The 15,596-nt window shown below is 42.4% G+C and overlaps 1 protein-coding gene across 5 annotated transcripts in view; it reads left to right on the forward strand.

Annotated features, from left to right (window-relative positions):
- CCDC33 (coiled-coil domain containing 33) overlaps nt 1-15,596 on the forward strand; it is a 294,341-nt gene that overhangs the window by 100,519 nt on the left and 178,226 nt on the right. For all 5 annotated transcript variants that reach the window (XM_029574706.1, XM_029574707.1, XM_029574704.1 and 2 more), the window contains one exon: nt 14,896-15,029. In XM_029574706.1, the coding sequence (XP_029430566.1) occupies nt 14,896-15,029 (134 nt within the window). The remainder of the gene's footprint in view (nt 1-14,895; nt 15,030-15,596) is intronic.

Here is a 15,596-nt window from a genome sequence, read left to right on the forward strand (position 1 = left end):
TCAGATTCTGCCATTTTTAAAAATACTGCTTTTCTGTGCTTCCTCTGACTTAATATCGTGGCAATATTAAGTCTGAGGACTTAATATTAATTTATTCAATCTTTAGCTTATTGCCGATTAGTCCGTTCACTGTCCTATGTCAGTGAAAGGACCAATCACCTTTTTGAAAGCTGCCCTGAAAGGGGATTGGTCCTTTTCCCTGACAAATGTCAGGGAAAAGGGCCAATCGGCAATAAGATCCTCTGAGGAGGGTCTCCAGCAGGGGTTCCTGGCCGGGAGGGAGGAGAATTTTGCAGTCTGGCAAGGGCGGTTTTATCATACGGACCTCAGATTCCTGATTTCAGGTACAGGACCTCCCCAGGTCTGACTCGGACCCATCTTGCCCATCAGGCCAGAGCTTGGGGGGAGGGAGGTGAAGTCAGATCAGCTGCTCAGCACCCAGTCATGTCTCCTGCGAGCCAGATGCCAAGGATGCACAATTTCCCCTAGTGTGTCCATTTAAATATTAGATCAGTGCCCAGGAGAGGTGGTGGGGTGCGCATTAGGAAAGCGGGTGCTCGGCATAGAGGGCCTGTTTTCTTTGCGCCGATGTGGCATCGGCCTCCGTGTGCCACCTCCAAGTCTGATAAGCAGTGTCCTCATCAATAAAGGGCTTAAAGTGAAGAATAGAAGGGAATAGTAATTAGCAAATACCTAGATTACCAGCATGTCATCTTAGACTCTCCAAGAAGTACTGCCTTGCCTTCAGTTCTAAATAGTATCAACAGAGAATATAGAACGCAGTGTAGCTGTTTCTGAGGGTCTTACATAAGCCTTCCTAAATTGTTTAGGCTCTTTTTCAGAAAAGTGCGAGGTGCCATAAAAGTGCCCAAGCAATGCACTGGAGCCAGAGAACTTTAAAAAAAAAAAAAAAAAAGTAAAAGCAGAGAATGATAGATTCTTTGTGTTTGCTAAATAAGAGAATGGCTTGCTTCTAAATGAGGAAGCTGTCATCTTTTGCTCATGCCAAGTTATCGTATGAATGATGGAGGCACCTTTCTATATAAACATGCTACTGAGGAAATAAGACAGAGGATAATCTTTCAACATTTAAGAGACCTTATGGTAAAATAAATAAATAAGGGGCTAACCTCCAACGAGCCTAGCAAAGCTTTCCTCTGATAGTGCCATAGCAGACTATGCTCTTGATTTCCTATGCCTACCTTCTCACCTTCTCTGAGTACAGATGGCTGGGTGCGAGACTTCAATTTTCAAGCAGCTTGTCTGGTTCTTGATCGTTGACAAGAATAGGCCTGCGGGGAAGAAACCATGCTCTAAAAAAAAAAAAAGTAATATGTGTTTATTAGTGTTTGTGGAACTGACATTTAAAAGCAACATGAATACTGAGAGACGGGGGAAAAGGTCCCATTTAATGTGTTTTACTTATTTTATTTCACACAACATAAACCATATGGGATGGAAGATAATTTGTTGTTTAATTGTGTCTATTCGTGACATATTGCTATCTGAAATTTGGGGTCTGTGGATATTCCCCGTTACATGATAGATGTACATTTATTGCTTGCCTTGCAATTGCTTTTGGCGATTTGTGTTGTCCTTACTTAACGTATGTCATATGGGTAGGGACCTTCATTTTCCATGTTTATTTTATTTATTTTTCCTTGGACTTTATCAGTTTTAGTACAACAAGAATAAAAAAGGAGAAAATACATGTAAAAAACCTGACTAGTCATTTTTCCTGATAAATACTGGATTTATTTTGGTGGACAGAAGCCAGGGCAATAAAAACAAAGGTTAATCAGATTAAGATCCTAGAGCAGGGTTCCCCAAACTTTTTATGAAGAGGGCCTCATAACCATCAAACTCATTGACAGGGCTAGGTGAAAAGTTTAATTACCTCTTCTCCCAGCACCTCCCTTTCCTGCATCCTTCAGCATCTGCCCTCTCCCCCTCTCTGCTAAAATCGCCTCTTCAATCTTCTCCTCTTCCAGTGTCTTCCCTATTCTTTCCACCTTTTCCTTTCCCCTTTTACCTCTTACAACCCTCACTCTCCAGCATCTCCCTTTTTTTCATGATCCCTCCCAATGACCCATTATCAAAAATCTATGCTCCAGTTCTGCATTGCTTCTTACCAGACGTACGTAACATAATATTTAGATACAATCCTGGAAGAAGTCCAGGAATTCGCCCAATTTCCCCTCAAGAAAAACAGACAAAGTTCTCTCATCTGATCGTGATCAATGAGGAGTGTGAAAAGCATGGGGTCTCAATGAACTATGATGATCTTGAAACTACATTAAGGGGTCCTTTTTCAGACCCTAAGTTAGCTGGATAGACCTATCCAGTTAACTTAAGTGGGATATTCAATGGCACAGCCACACCACTGAATAGTACACCCAGGTATCTTAAGAGCTAGCTGGATAGATATATCCAGTTAACTTTAGAACTGCTTGCAGTGTGGCCAGAGTTAGCCGGTTAGGTTAACGGCTAACTCCGAATATCGGTGTTAGCTAATTAACTTAACTGGCTAATTCCACTCCTCCTTGGAACGCCTACTACCGATATTCAGCGACTTCGGATAAGTCGCCGAATATCACCGTTAAGCCATTTAGATGGGTAACTTTTCAGTTATCCATCTAAATGGCCTTACCTCAGCACTGTGGATGTTCATGAAATGTCGCAGTCATCACAGCATTTCTATGCAAACTAAGAGTTCACATACGTAACCCCAGCACAGACTTCTGGCTGGGCACAGGGGCTCATCAGGAAAGTCATGGGCAAGCCCAGGACTGTCTGGGGGGGGGGGAGGAAGAGTCAATCTTACAAGGTCCTTAGGGTTTTTCCTTCTCTCCTGGAGCTCTTCTGTAAAACAGTCCAGCAAAATACCTCTAAAACCTCAAGCCACTCAGGTATTATCCAAAAATAATGTCCTTTACTGGTCACTGAATGTAGGCAAATAAAATCCACAGCTGTAAACTTTAGCTTAGTGAGCTAACAGTACAGAAAACTAAAGTCCATTAACAATTAAATAAACTCAGTATCTCAATAGAAATAAATGCATCCATTTATAGGTAAACTCTCTGTGGAAGGAGCTCTCCGTTCTGCGATCTCCACTACTACCTGTTTTCTCTTATGCAGCTCTCTCTCCCTCACTCTGGAATTTTTCTCACTTTTTTACAATCAAATAAGTCACTGGCTGATTCCTTTCTTATGAGTCAACAACTAGGCCATTCCTTTCTCTCTTTCTTCCAGTTTCTGGAGAAATGCATCTTTAGGACAATATTGGAATCCTCCCTGGACTTCTCAATAACAAACTCTTAGGAATGGCTCTGGGACTCCACGACAAAACCTCCTCATACAGTGGTGACCGGTACGGGCTGTGAAAAATGTTTAGGCCTTTTCCAGAAAACTACAAAAGAATCTCTCCATTTGGTGAAGAGGGTAGTCGCATGCCCTGTGTGCGTCATTCGTGAAGTGCTGTCTTCAGAGTGCACTGGCTACAGATAAGAAACGCTCCTGCCTATTAGCTACATACAAAAATAAACCGATTTCTGGAATCTGCAATTATATCCTTGGTAAAATGCTTCAAGCGTAAGATTAGGATTAGATCAGCTCCATTATATGCTTAACAGTAATGCTGGCCGCTTTTAATGCTTTTAATAGCAGAAATTCTTGAGAGAATAAGGGACTAATCTAAAGCCAAATGCATAGGTTCTTGAAACAATTTTGACTAGCTTTGAGAAATAGTAGAAAGTATTGAAAAAAGACAAACTAATCCTAATGTAAATGAACTGCAAAGCACTCCATGCAGGCCTGACACAGTCTAGAGGAGACTGTGACAGCATGCAGAGTAGCATTTTCCCTTTAATAAGCATGTTTGCATTCAGTCTTTTCATGCCTTAAATTTCATCCGTGTCTGCTGTTGTGTTCATTAACATCTCATGGTAAGGGGTGTGCATCCAAGCGTTCACTTATGTCATTCCGTGTTCGTTCTTTGTTTTCTTTTAGCACTCCCTGAGGCACGTTTAATGTGTGCTAAACTGCTCTAGTGCACGCTAACTCATTTTAGCACAGGAAGAAAAAACTAACACATGCTAAGCAAAGCAAATGACGGCACACCCCTCTTGTCTATCTTTTCGGTCTCCTCCTCTTTTTACTGGAGTTTGAATCCCAGTCCTGTTTTTAAGGACCAGAAAGTGCCAAGTCTGACGCCTTCCAGTCAAAAAAAAAAAATACTAAGTGGGCTTGGGTGAACTTCAACGTGACAAAGGATCTCTAACTGGTAGAGAGAAAGTAATGAAAAAGAAATGATGTGGTCATTATGAATTGGCATCTTATCCATCAGCTCTTTTATGTACCGTCTGATGTTTTTTAACCTGTAATCAAGGCACTTTTGTTTAGCCACTTCTTTTACTGTCTGACGGCTTTGTCTTGATCACTCAACCATTTATTGCACTGGCGTTGCAGCCACTCTTTCTCTGCGATACACTCAAAAACATCTCCCTGCTATTTTTTGTTATGCGTGTGAGGTTTTTTTGCTTCATTAATCGCTATATTTAGATTTCACTGCTTGCAAATGCAGATTCACTTGATCTTTTTTTTGACTGTAATGGATCATCTTTTTTGTCTCAGAATTAATATCTCATGGTGTTGCAACGGTTTACTCCCTTGAGACAAGATAACCCTGGGCCAGAACATTTGCTGAGGTGCTTTGAACAGGGGTGTATTTAAATGGTTTTCTGTATGTACATGCAGCCCAGTAGTCTTTAGAGGGAGTGGACTGGCTTCAGGGTTCTTTCTCGGGGGGGAGGGACACATAATTTAGGCTCTACTGGTGGTTTCTCTAGATCTCAAAGAATAAGGGAGCAGTAAAACAAAAAAATGGACTCCATGCTGGTCTGTGTATTCTCGGTGTAGTGCTCTCTTACTTGCTGTTTTTAAGTTCTTTCTAGTTCTTCCCCAAGCACAATTCCGCTGTCTTTATCCAGATTCTCCCCCTCTCTGCACAGATTCAGAGACCCTTCTCTCATGGCTCTCTCCTGCTCATTTTTCTCTTCTCCTCCTCCATTATCCTAAGTCTCTCATCCTCTACAGCAGGGGTGGCCAACTTTGGTCTTCGAGAGCCACAAACATGCTAGGTTTTCAGGGTATCCACAATGAATATACATGAGCGAGATTTGCATACAATGGAAGTATTTGCATACAAATCTTATCTCATGCATGTTCATTTTGGATATCCTGAGAACATGGCTTGTTTGTTGCTCTTGAGGACCAGAATTGGCCACCCCTGCTCTGGAGAATCCTTTGTTATCACCACACTTACTCTCCTCCCCAGACTATTCCACTAATAATTATGTTACAGGGGAGTTCAACAAAAATGGAACGACTCAACCTCTATAATTTTCCGGCTGGAGTGGGGGGGGGGGGTGTATTAAGTTAAGTACCTTGTGAGGCTACAGCCACTAATCCATTGTATTTTTGATTAAACACTTATCTAATGTCCCGAGTCAGGTATTTTCTGACAGCAAGCTTCTTGACTCAAGCAAAACATTTTCCCTGGCAATAACAAGGAGGTTAAAAGTGATTTTACTTAGAAAATTGACAGTCCAGTCTTAGAAATCACAGCTCAGATATACAGTGAAACTCTCGCCTCTCATTTCCCAAAGGGAGAATGTCTCTCTAGCTTCCCTCACCCCTCTGTTTCTCTTAAAAACTTTTCTCCCTCCTTTCTCTTCCCCTTTCAGTCGTCTTTGGTGGCTGGGAAAGTGTGTACAGTTGATCTTGCTGTATAAACTGATCTCTTGTGCTCTCTCTCTCAATATTTTTTGGTTCTTGTGGAAGCTGTCACGTTTCCTGTAAAAGTGTAGCGGTGGCACCAAAGGGGCTATGAAGGGGCTGGTTTGGACTCTGAGCACGTTGCAGCAGACTCCGCCAGGTCCCCACAGACCTCATTATCAGATTTGTGATTCTTCACGCTGCCTAGAAAGGCATGGAAATAATACCAATATCATCCCCCATTCCCTTACATCTGTAAGGCCAATGGGTTTGTTTTCCAGTTTGAAATTCTTGCTCCTGGTAGTGGGCTGCAGTCCTTACAGAGCCCAGTACTGAAGTAGTGGGGATCAGAGACAGTTATTACCATTTGGGATAGTGGTTAGGAGAGGGAATATCAGGCTCTCCTAGTTTAGATATGATATGGCAGGACCTCGACGGGAATTATTGCCACCTGCTTGTAGTGACGCTTGATGCACTTGTACAGTGTGATCCACGCTCTGTTTTCTATGAGATACTTTATATGGGAAAGGATGCATTTACTGAGCATTATTGGATGATCAATTTAGAACAATGTCGCTGGTTGTTTATCTTACACAGAATTTAAAGTTTCATAATCTTATTAGCCGGCTGATTTAGAGGTTTCGTGTTTCCCCAAATTCTTCCTACTTACTCAAACTTTTAGTGAGCTCCACATTTTCTGTTGATTTCCCAATTAAATGTCACAGGATTAACCTGGATTCTAAAGACTGGGAACATGCCCTGAGGTCCAGAAAACATCGCCTTTCCAAGGACTTGTTTGCACCAGTGAGACGGGGGTTCAGTAGATATCACTTTTAAAATCTTCCTCCCTCGGAAGGTGTTTGTTTTTAGGTTTCGTTGGTATCAACCCAAATGTGGAAATATTTTTAGAGGGAAATGCTTTGCTTTATTTAGTAAATCAGATGTCATAACGGAATAATCCATTCAGTATCAGCGGGGTGCACAAATACATGCACCTCTGCGAACAGAACCAAATATCCTTCAAGGTGGCCCAAATAGCTTTATTGCAAGGTGAGAAAACATACTTAGGTCCCAATATCTCCAGATATGCAACCATTTTTTGTGACTCGGAAGTTTGGCAAAATTAAGGTCAAAAGAAAAAAAAGAGCAGAGTAGGAATTTTAGCCCAGAAGTGCTCGGTTTCCACCCTCAGTAGATTGGAGCCTTCTACTCCCCCCTCATTCTTAAGAAAGATGCCCCATTCCTCAGGCATTTGCCTCCATGAACCTAAATTTCATCAGCCACAGAAATACCACATTGCCCATTACAACACTGACCTTTTTGTCTTTAAAATACTTATTTTCATGTTGAATTCAGTAAGTTGCCAGCACATCCATGCTTCCTAAAATTGAAATATCAGGGATTAAAGAAGATACAGCGCTTGACTATGCAACAATGCTGGGGGAACAGAACATAAGGGCAGCTCGATGGATTACCATAAAATGTTGGTGGGAGGAGGGCGTTTTTTTTTTTTTCCTTTATTCAAGATGAAGTAAGACGAACAGTGAGATCGATAGGCAAAAACCTGCACTGCCTTTCTGTTTGCGCTATGCTGAACTCAAAACAACCATTTCCATCAATAATGGATATTGCTGAGAGCATTTAACCTTCGGGGTCAGACAAAGCAAAAAGGGATCGGATGAAAGGGGAAGACAGGGGGGATATAGTGCCGCAGGTTTTGTTAGCAAAGGGGGTGCCAAGCAAAATCCTGGGCTGTGCCATGTGGCCAATTAGTACTGCAATGCCAACTCTATGCTTAAGCAACAACAAAAGAAAATCCTGCCTTTTAGCAACGAAACCTTATTACTCTTTCTGCTTTGGGAGGGGATGCGTGAAGCAGGAGCCCTACTGAACCAACTTCACAAGCCAGGGAATAAAATAATGTAAGGGCCGGGGGAAGGGTTGGCTAATAGCTTAAAAAGAAAAATCTCATTAATTTTTCATCTGCTGCTTAAGCTTTGAGGAGAAAGGAAGGGTTCTGACAGCAGAAATGGAAACTGTTCCCTCTTGGCATGGAGCGGCACCAGGGATGGAGGGGAGACGGGGAGGATTTCAAGGGCATTCTCTCTCTCATCTTGTCCTCCTTGCCCGAAGCTTCCATCTGCTCTCCTGGAAAAGGGAGCACTGGGCAAAGCTTTTATTGGGAATGAGTTGATGCCGTGTGAGTGTGTCTGGAATATAGAGTGGGGAGAGATGGCCTATTTATAGGGAAAGCACTGCAGTATGTTTACTGGACAGGGTACAGTATAACTCTCTCTTACCACTTGACCCTCATTTTGCACTTCTGAGGAGTCTGTTTATAAATTGAGCCCTTCACGGGCAATATTGAGAGCGGTTTGTCCAGATAAGTCCTGGACTTTGCCAGACAGTCTATGGGGTTTAAAATCCTGCTGATCTGACTGTGCTGGACTTAGCCAGCTAACATTTTACCCAACTAAATAGTTAGGGGGCACTGCGGGGTGGAGCATACTTATTTGACTAAGATAACTCTGATTTTCAGGGTTATCTGGCTAACATAGCTATTTTTAAGACTACTGTAGTGAAGTCCTAAAATTAGGTGGTTAAACTTATCTGGGTATATTCCCATTTTGCTGAATATCCCAGCTAAGTTAGAAGGATAAGTTTATCTGGCTATCTTTCCTGGCTTTTAACCACTGAAAATTGAGCACATAATATTTTGCCCAGAGACACAAAATGGGAATAACCCTTTAGTACAGGAAAATTCACTTCCAGCCTTCATGCTGCAAACTAGTCTGGTTTTCAGGCTATCCACTGTTCATCGGTTGCTTGCATACATTGGCTCCAATCATGCAGATGAAGCCTCAACTTCTTCCAGGGTATCATCCTGATTGAGACAGACAACCAGGCGGCCATGTGGTACATCAAAAAACAAGGAGGAATGGGCTCCTACCTCCTGTGTCAGGAAGCTGCACTGGACATGGGTGTTCCGGGACTTTGAATCACAAAAATCTCTCAAAAGTTGTTTGAGGTAGGTAATAGCCATATAGGTAATGATACTGACAGTAAAGGCTAAAGTACCAAAATGTTACAACCCAAATAAATACACCGTGGATCACAATTATTTTTACCATTTGATGGACCTCATACATGGGCATAGATCATAATGCTAAATAGCATGAACTACTACATCTTGAGCCTCTCTTTCTTTGGATATATGGGCATTTCTTCGCAAACACTAAGTTAAGTAAAAACGGCATCTCAAGAAGCTAATACAATGCAATGACACATTACGACTATGATCTTCAAAATGCTATGACTCTGTTTCCATAACTGGACTTTGATTTCACGAAGCATAAAAAATTCATTTTGAGACCTATGATTATACTTATTGGTGCACACAAGTTCATGCTATTTAACATTATGATCTATGCCCACGTACGAGGTCCATCAAATGATACAAAAAAATCGTGATCCACGGTGTATTTATTTGGGTTGTAAAATTTCGTTCCGGGACTTTAACATGAAATGTGCACTGGTTCCCCTTGCCACGTAACTTTACTACTGCTATGGATGGCTTGTAAGTAATAAAATAAAATCTAGGCTAGTCAGTGGGTTTTTAAGGGTTGGGGCTAGCAGGGGGAAAAGGAGGCTGTTTAACTAGGGGGGTTAAGATGTCCTATCCCTTACCTGGGTGAATTGGGAACAAACTGGGGAAACTGGTAATTGTGTTGGCGCACATGTCTTAAAATCCCTCCAGTTACGCGATAGAGGTGGCCTTTGCATGCACATGCATGTCTATTTTATACCATGTGAGCATGTTATAATATGGCCGTGTCCCTTGGCGCGAGCCGGCCTATCAGTGCAAATGTGCACCAGTGCGGCTGTTTCAAAGTTACCATCTGATAGCGCAATCTTATAATTTATGTGATTTTCTACAGGGAAGTAGTACAGGTCATATAGTCCCAGCGTAATATGCTCCCATAATTTTTTTTCCTGAAATTACCCGTGCTGCAGCATTTCTCAGCAACTGCAATGCCTTCAAAGCAAAAGAAGGCAATCTGATATAAATCGAGTTACAGTAGTCAGATAATGTTAAAATCATTGCTTGCACAGCTGTTCTAAAGTCCAATCCATGTTATAGTGGATTTAAACCCCTAAGTAAACGCAACTTTAAAAAAACAACCTGTCTTTACTACATAGTTAATTTGGCTTTGAAATGTGAGGGCAGAGTCATTGATGATGTCTAAACGTTTTACTTGAGGAGCAACAGGAATTTCAGTGGAATGAATATGAAAAATTTCAGGCATAGCATTGTTACCGGGCTGCCAAACAATGATCTCCTTTTTTTTGACAAATTAAGTACCAATTTACTATGTTTTAACCATTTCCTAACTGCAGTCAAACAAATCGATAGCATTTCGGTGGTTTCTGACCAAGAATGGCACCAAGGAATGAAAAACTGAATATCAGCACATAACCGGTATCCCGCACAGAGACAGGCTAACACCTTACAAATGGGATCCATACAGATGTTAAATAATACCGGTTAAAATGCTATGCCATGCTGACAATTTCTTTTCAGTATGCACCTGCTGCAACCATTCGGCAAGGAACACATGAAATTGAAAGCAGGGTGTAATATCTGCCGGCAGCAGGAAAGCCTGTGACTGGCCACGCCTACCCTGAAACGCCGAAAGTCTTGACCATGGCAAGACTGCCACTGCTGCTCCTGCACCTCCCCATGGGTGCATGCGCACATGGCTGCACTACAAAAGAAGGTCCCATGGTGAGAAAACCCTTCTGATGGTCACTAGCACCCAGGGTATTTAAGGGACTGTCCAGGCCTGACGCCTCACCTCAGCAACAGATCCACCTTGAAGTACGTGTTGCTACTTCCTGTGCCTTGTCTTGCTCTCGCTGTGCCTGCCTTGTTTTCATGCTGTCTCCTCTTGCCTTCTCCATGCCCTTGCTGTGCCTCTGTTATCTTGCCCTGTCCGCCTTGTCTTGTCCATCTTGCCCTGTCTTGTCCCTCAGTGTCTGTCTGTCTTGGCCTGATTCAGCGGTTCTGACCTCTGCCTTGGATTCTGACATTTTCTGCTTGCTGCCTGCCCTGACCATTGCCCATTACCTGCATTCTTTCTTACCACTCGTCTAAGCCCTGCTGGCCCTGGACACCCAAAGACTCAACCCGCGGAGAACAGGGCTGGTACAAGTAAAGTTTCAGTCCCAGTAAGGGCATGCCCACCAGCTGTCAGCATGAGCGCCTAGTAGGTTCACCTACTAGTCTGCGCCAAGCACACCACAGTCCAAGGGCTCACATCTATGACACAGCGAGTCTCAGAAAGACAGTAACTTTCAAACCTGCACGCAGGCCGACCTTGATACACGTAGGTCAGATCGAGCCCAAGGATGTGGCCATTTTATAACATACGCATATGCACGCATGTTACAAAATAGCCTGGTTGCGCGCCCATGTGCACACAATTTTAAGTGGGCGCAAATGCTGCTTCTACAGCTTAAATTGGGGGATTTTAAAAGGGGAGCGCACCGCTATTCCCAGTTTTCCCAGTTTGTCCCCACTTCACCCAGTTAAGAGAGAGGTCCTCCAAATCCCCCTACACTCCCCTCAGTTAGCCCCGATCATTAAAACCCTGCAGATCTGCGTATCTTTCTTTTTTTATTTTTCATGGGATTTTCTATGCTATAAGAAAGAGAAATATCTGTGGAAAAATGACTTTTCCACTGATTTTTCTCCTGTTGGTTATAACAGTAATTGTTTTGACTTTTCTTTTTTGTTGTAACATTGAAATTTCCAAGGAAAATAAAATAAAAACTGAAAACAAAGGTCCCTATTCATGCACCATATCACTACCTGGGAGATACTTCAGCAGCACCCAATTTGTGATTAAGAGCATAATGAAGACAGAAGGAAGGAGGCGACCAGGGAGCTAGCAGCCGGTTTCTCTGCTCATAATTTAAGAAGAACTGTCTCTTTTTTTAATGGTGTGACGGAGTGTACTGACAATTCCCTCATTCTACCTTAAGGTTCAAGGTTTTAACCCAGTCCTCCTTAAGGCAGAACCCGCAAGGGATTCTGGGTGAAGGGAGGTTCCCTACCATAAGAACCCAGGCCTAGAAAGGCTTGGGGAGACCCCCGAGAGTTGGTACGACCTCACTATGCCCCCAGATGGTGGATGTTTACCTGTTAGTCGTGCCTGATGCAAGGTGAGCTACTATCTTCATTCTTGTATCTTTGAAGCACTGTAAATAAATATCTGCACCATAACTGAGCTGGTCCAGTCTTATTATATATTTCTGAACTATTCCTGCGGCCGCAGCAGACCCGAATATGTGACATCATGTTATAAAAGAAATGACCCTGCAGTTCATCACCCTTGTTTGGAGTAAGAGCTGTTGCCCTATTCATGGCAAACAGGATACACAACTACGGTACTCGTTTCTTATGCCCCTCTGAGAATGCTACAAGCACGAATTCATTTGTTTGAAAATACTTCCCAATGACACAGTATGTTTATCTGTAGTACCCCAAAGGGAAGTTCAGTTGTTTTCACTGGTCCTGCAAGTTGGTTCCTGTAGGCAACAGGTCTATGGCTATCTCATAAAGGAGAATGTTTTACTGTAACTTAGCAAAGTCATGTCAATCTCGCTTTTATTGAACACTAACTGGACTGAACAAAAATAGATTTAAGCTCCTGAGTACTTCAGAGCTAAACTGTCTAAAGTAACCATAGCAATCACACGCAAGAACTAGCAAATGGTGACTATAATCAGAGGCTACAGAGGTCCGAGAAATCTTTATTTATAGTTTAATCACAAAACAGGAAATTCTGAATTAGGACTATAGATTACAGAGTTGGGTGTGTGTGTTCCAACTCAATTTTACTGATAGGTTGTAAAAGTGAATTGATAGTTTTTAACAACTCATATTTAAAAGTGTCCAATTACTCTTCACAATTGAAACTTGATAAATGTGTGACTAAATTTTTTTTCCAGTCATTTCTCCAACTTCTTCAGCCAGTCCCTTGAGTGATTTGACTTTTTATTCCTTGTCCTTTAATACTCTTTTCTCCAAATCCTCCCATAGGAATGGGAAGGGAGTTTACCCCCAATTTACTTCCTGAAATTACGCAAAGTCCCAGTTAGCATATCTTCCCCATGGTCATCACTAATTTCACTCTGATGGGCACCTTAACACATCATTCTTCTCTGATGCTTATCCCTGAGTCCATACAGAATTCTTATGCTACATCTCAACTTCTCATTGGAAATGGATGCGAGTCCATTCTTCCTTGATTACACCTCTTCTTCTCCTAATCTTTTCAAAAGGAAAGGCATAATCTCCTCAGACTAGCAGCATCTGAGCTCTGGGTTACTCAGTAACACATCTCAACAAGAGGCAGGAAAAGTGGAAAAATTAACTTCCTCCTCTGGCAGCTAAACATGGTCAGAAAGACGACAGGAATTAGGGTACTTTCTCTCCTTTCTTCTCCTAAGGCTCTATGTAGAGAAGCTCCAGAGGCCTGACCAAAAAAAATAATCAAAAGTGGTACAGCATGGGATATGCTGCTCTTAAAAGCTTAATTTAAGCTTTCAACTGAAAATACAGACTGAAATCCACAACTAAACTCCATGGTCTAAGATGGTGGCAGTAGTTTATAAAGGTTATAAGCCCACCATCTGCTTCTCCCACAGGGGGAGCGGGCACACCTAAACTTCTGCTTCACTGCACTCTCCGTACTGCCACAGCATTTTGGTTCAGTCCTTCAGATAAGACGACCAAAGGTTCCTCCTTACAGTACTGACTGTAGGAAGTGAAGGTAGAAATGAAAACAAAGGCAGATCCACGGGAGCTTGCATATGCCTGACTTTGATTTGCTAGTCATGAGGGGGGGGGGGGGGGGAAGGTAGAATATGCAAGTAGTACTGGAAATTACCAATAGTTCCTCTCTCCTCACCCACTGCAGCATCTCCCAATATAATAAAAAAAACACCCCAGTCATCAGCGGCTGACCCTGGAGCCATTTGAATGAAGGGATCATGTGCCAGAGAGGTGTGAGGGTGAGATTAAAGGATGTGAAAGAATGCATGACTATGTGAGAGCGATGCGATTCCAGTCACTTCTAGCCTTACTCTGGTAATAACGCTGGAAGTGTACATTTACGCCGTAGAGTATGCTTCCAGCTTTATTACCAGAGTAAGGCTTGGAAGCAGCTAGGATTGCATTGCACTGCGATCCCAGCACAAGATTCAGGTACCAGGTGGATGGGTGGGAGGGCTTCTGGTGCTAGCATGGGGAGGGGGTGGTAGACCAGCTTTTCATTAATATTTAGGAGGAGGGAGGGCCGGGCACAGCACCTTGGTTTACTTTTTATTTTAAACCCTATGAACGTGTTGGGAGGGGGATCCGGGTCAGCAGACAGGTGAGGTTCGTGGGCAGGGGGATGGATTCGGGCCAGGAGGCCCACGATTTGTGTTTATTTTTTTAAGGAATGCTAGTTACCAGGAAATCTTTTGAAGATGTCCGGGAAAGTAGCAAATTATCCAGCCACATGAGACTTAACTGGATTATCCTGCTATTCGGCTAGGTTAACCGGATAACTCAACCCCTCCCTGGCTATATTGTAGTTGGTTATGTGGCTGAATATGCCAAATTTGCCATTTAGATGGATAACTTTTGACTATAGATGAGTCTAGAGAGCAGGGAGAGAGAAGCATTCATGTCCATAGTCAGGACTGGATCTAGGGTAATTGCACAGGTAATACTGAAAGCGCCGCTCTTCTGTCACATGCTTACTTGTGTGCGTGTCGCCATGCAAGTGGAAACCGTAGACACACATGAATTATTGATCTTTGCTTTTGCTAAAATCGGCGCTTTTTAAAAACAAGTTATCAGTTTGTCTCCTTCCACACACTTTATAGAGAAAAAAACCACTGAAAGTTGATGTATGTTTGGGGATGGAGCAGTCTAAATTTATTCAGGAATCTAATTTCAGAAGCTAAATTGTGATCAAATGGGAGAGAGGAGGGATTCAGCTTAGAAAATAATTTTGGTTGATGTTTTCTGTATGTATATATAATTATTATTATTTTTTTTTTTAGTAAAACTGAATCAGACAAAAGGAAGAAGTGGGCAGCCCAAGGGGTGACGCATGCCTGCCAGTACCCAACACATTCTCCAACCTGGCAGGAGAAGCTGACACTGGAAATCGACAGTGAAGATATAGAACATGAAGGTAAGGCTGGCACTGTGAAATAGAAAAGACATGGAAGGGAAACGAGCAACACTTGCCTGACTCATGCATACTGGGTGCTTTAAAAATGTAGTAAATAAATATGCCGCACATGCACGTCTTATGGTTTCTTCTCCCTTCAAAAGTGCCATGCTGGGTCAGACCACTGGTCCATTGAGCCCAGCATCCTGTATCTAGGTCACAGGGAAGAATCTATCAGATTTCAAGAAAGAGATCCATTTCCTGTTGTTCGTTCCCAGCTCCTGGCAGGTGTAACTTTCTGCATGTATGTTGGCGCCAGTTTGGCACACAACCACAAATTTTCAAACTGGATTCATCCACTTAAATCTGTTTTGAAAATGTTTGCTAAAATCTGCAGGTAGAAAGTACCCATAGACTTTAGTCTATGTGGGCTATTTGAAAAACACTTTCCCCGTGTTTATATTTTCATTTTGTATCATACATTCTATTGCTCCAATCTGATTTTTCAGTTTTCTTGCATGTGCATAGACACCTACATATGTTTTTTAATTCATTTTGAAATTATTTACATTTGTCTGCTTTGCATTT

This window comes from Rhinatrema bivittatum, chromosome 13 (genome assembly GCF_901001135.1).
Source record: "Rhinatrema bivittatum chromosome 13, aRhiBiv1.1, whole genome shotgun sequence".
Lineage (NCBI taxonomy): Eukaryota > Metazoa > Chordata > Amphibia > Gymnophiona > Rhinatrematidae > Rhinatrema > Rhinatrema bivittatum.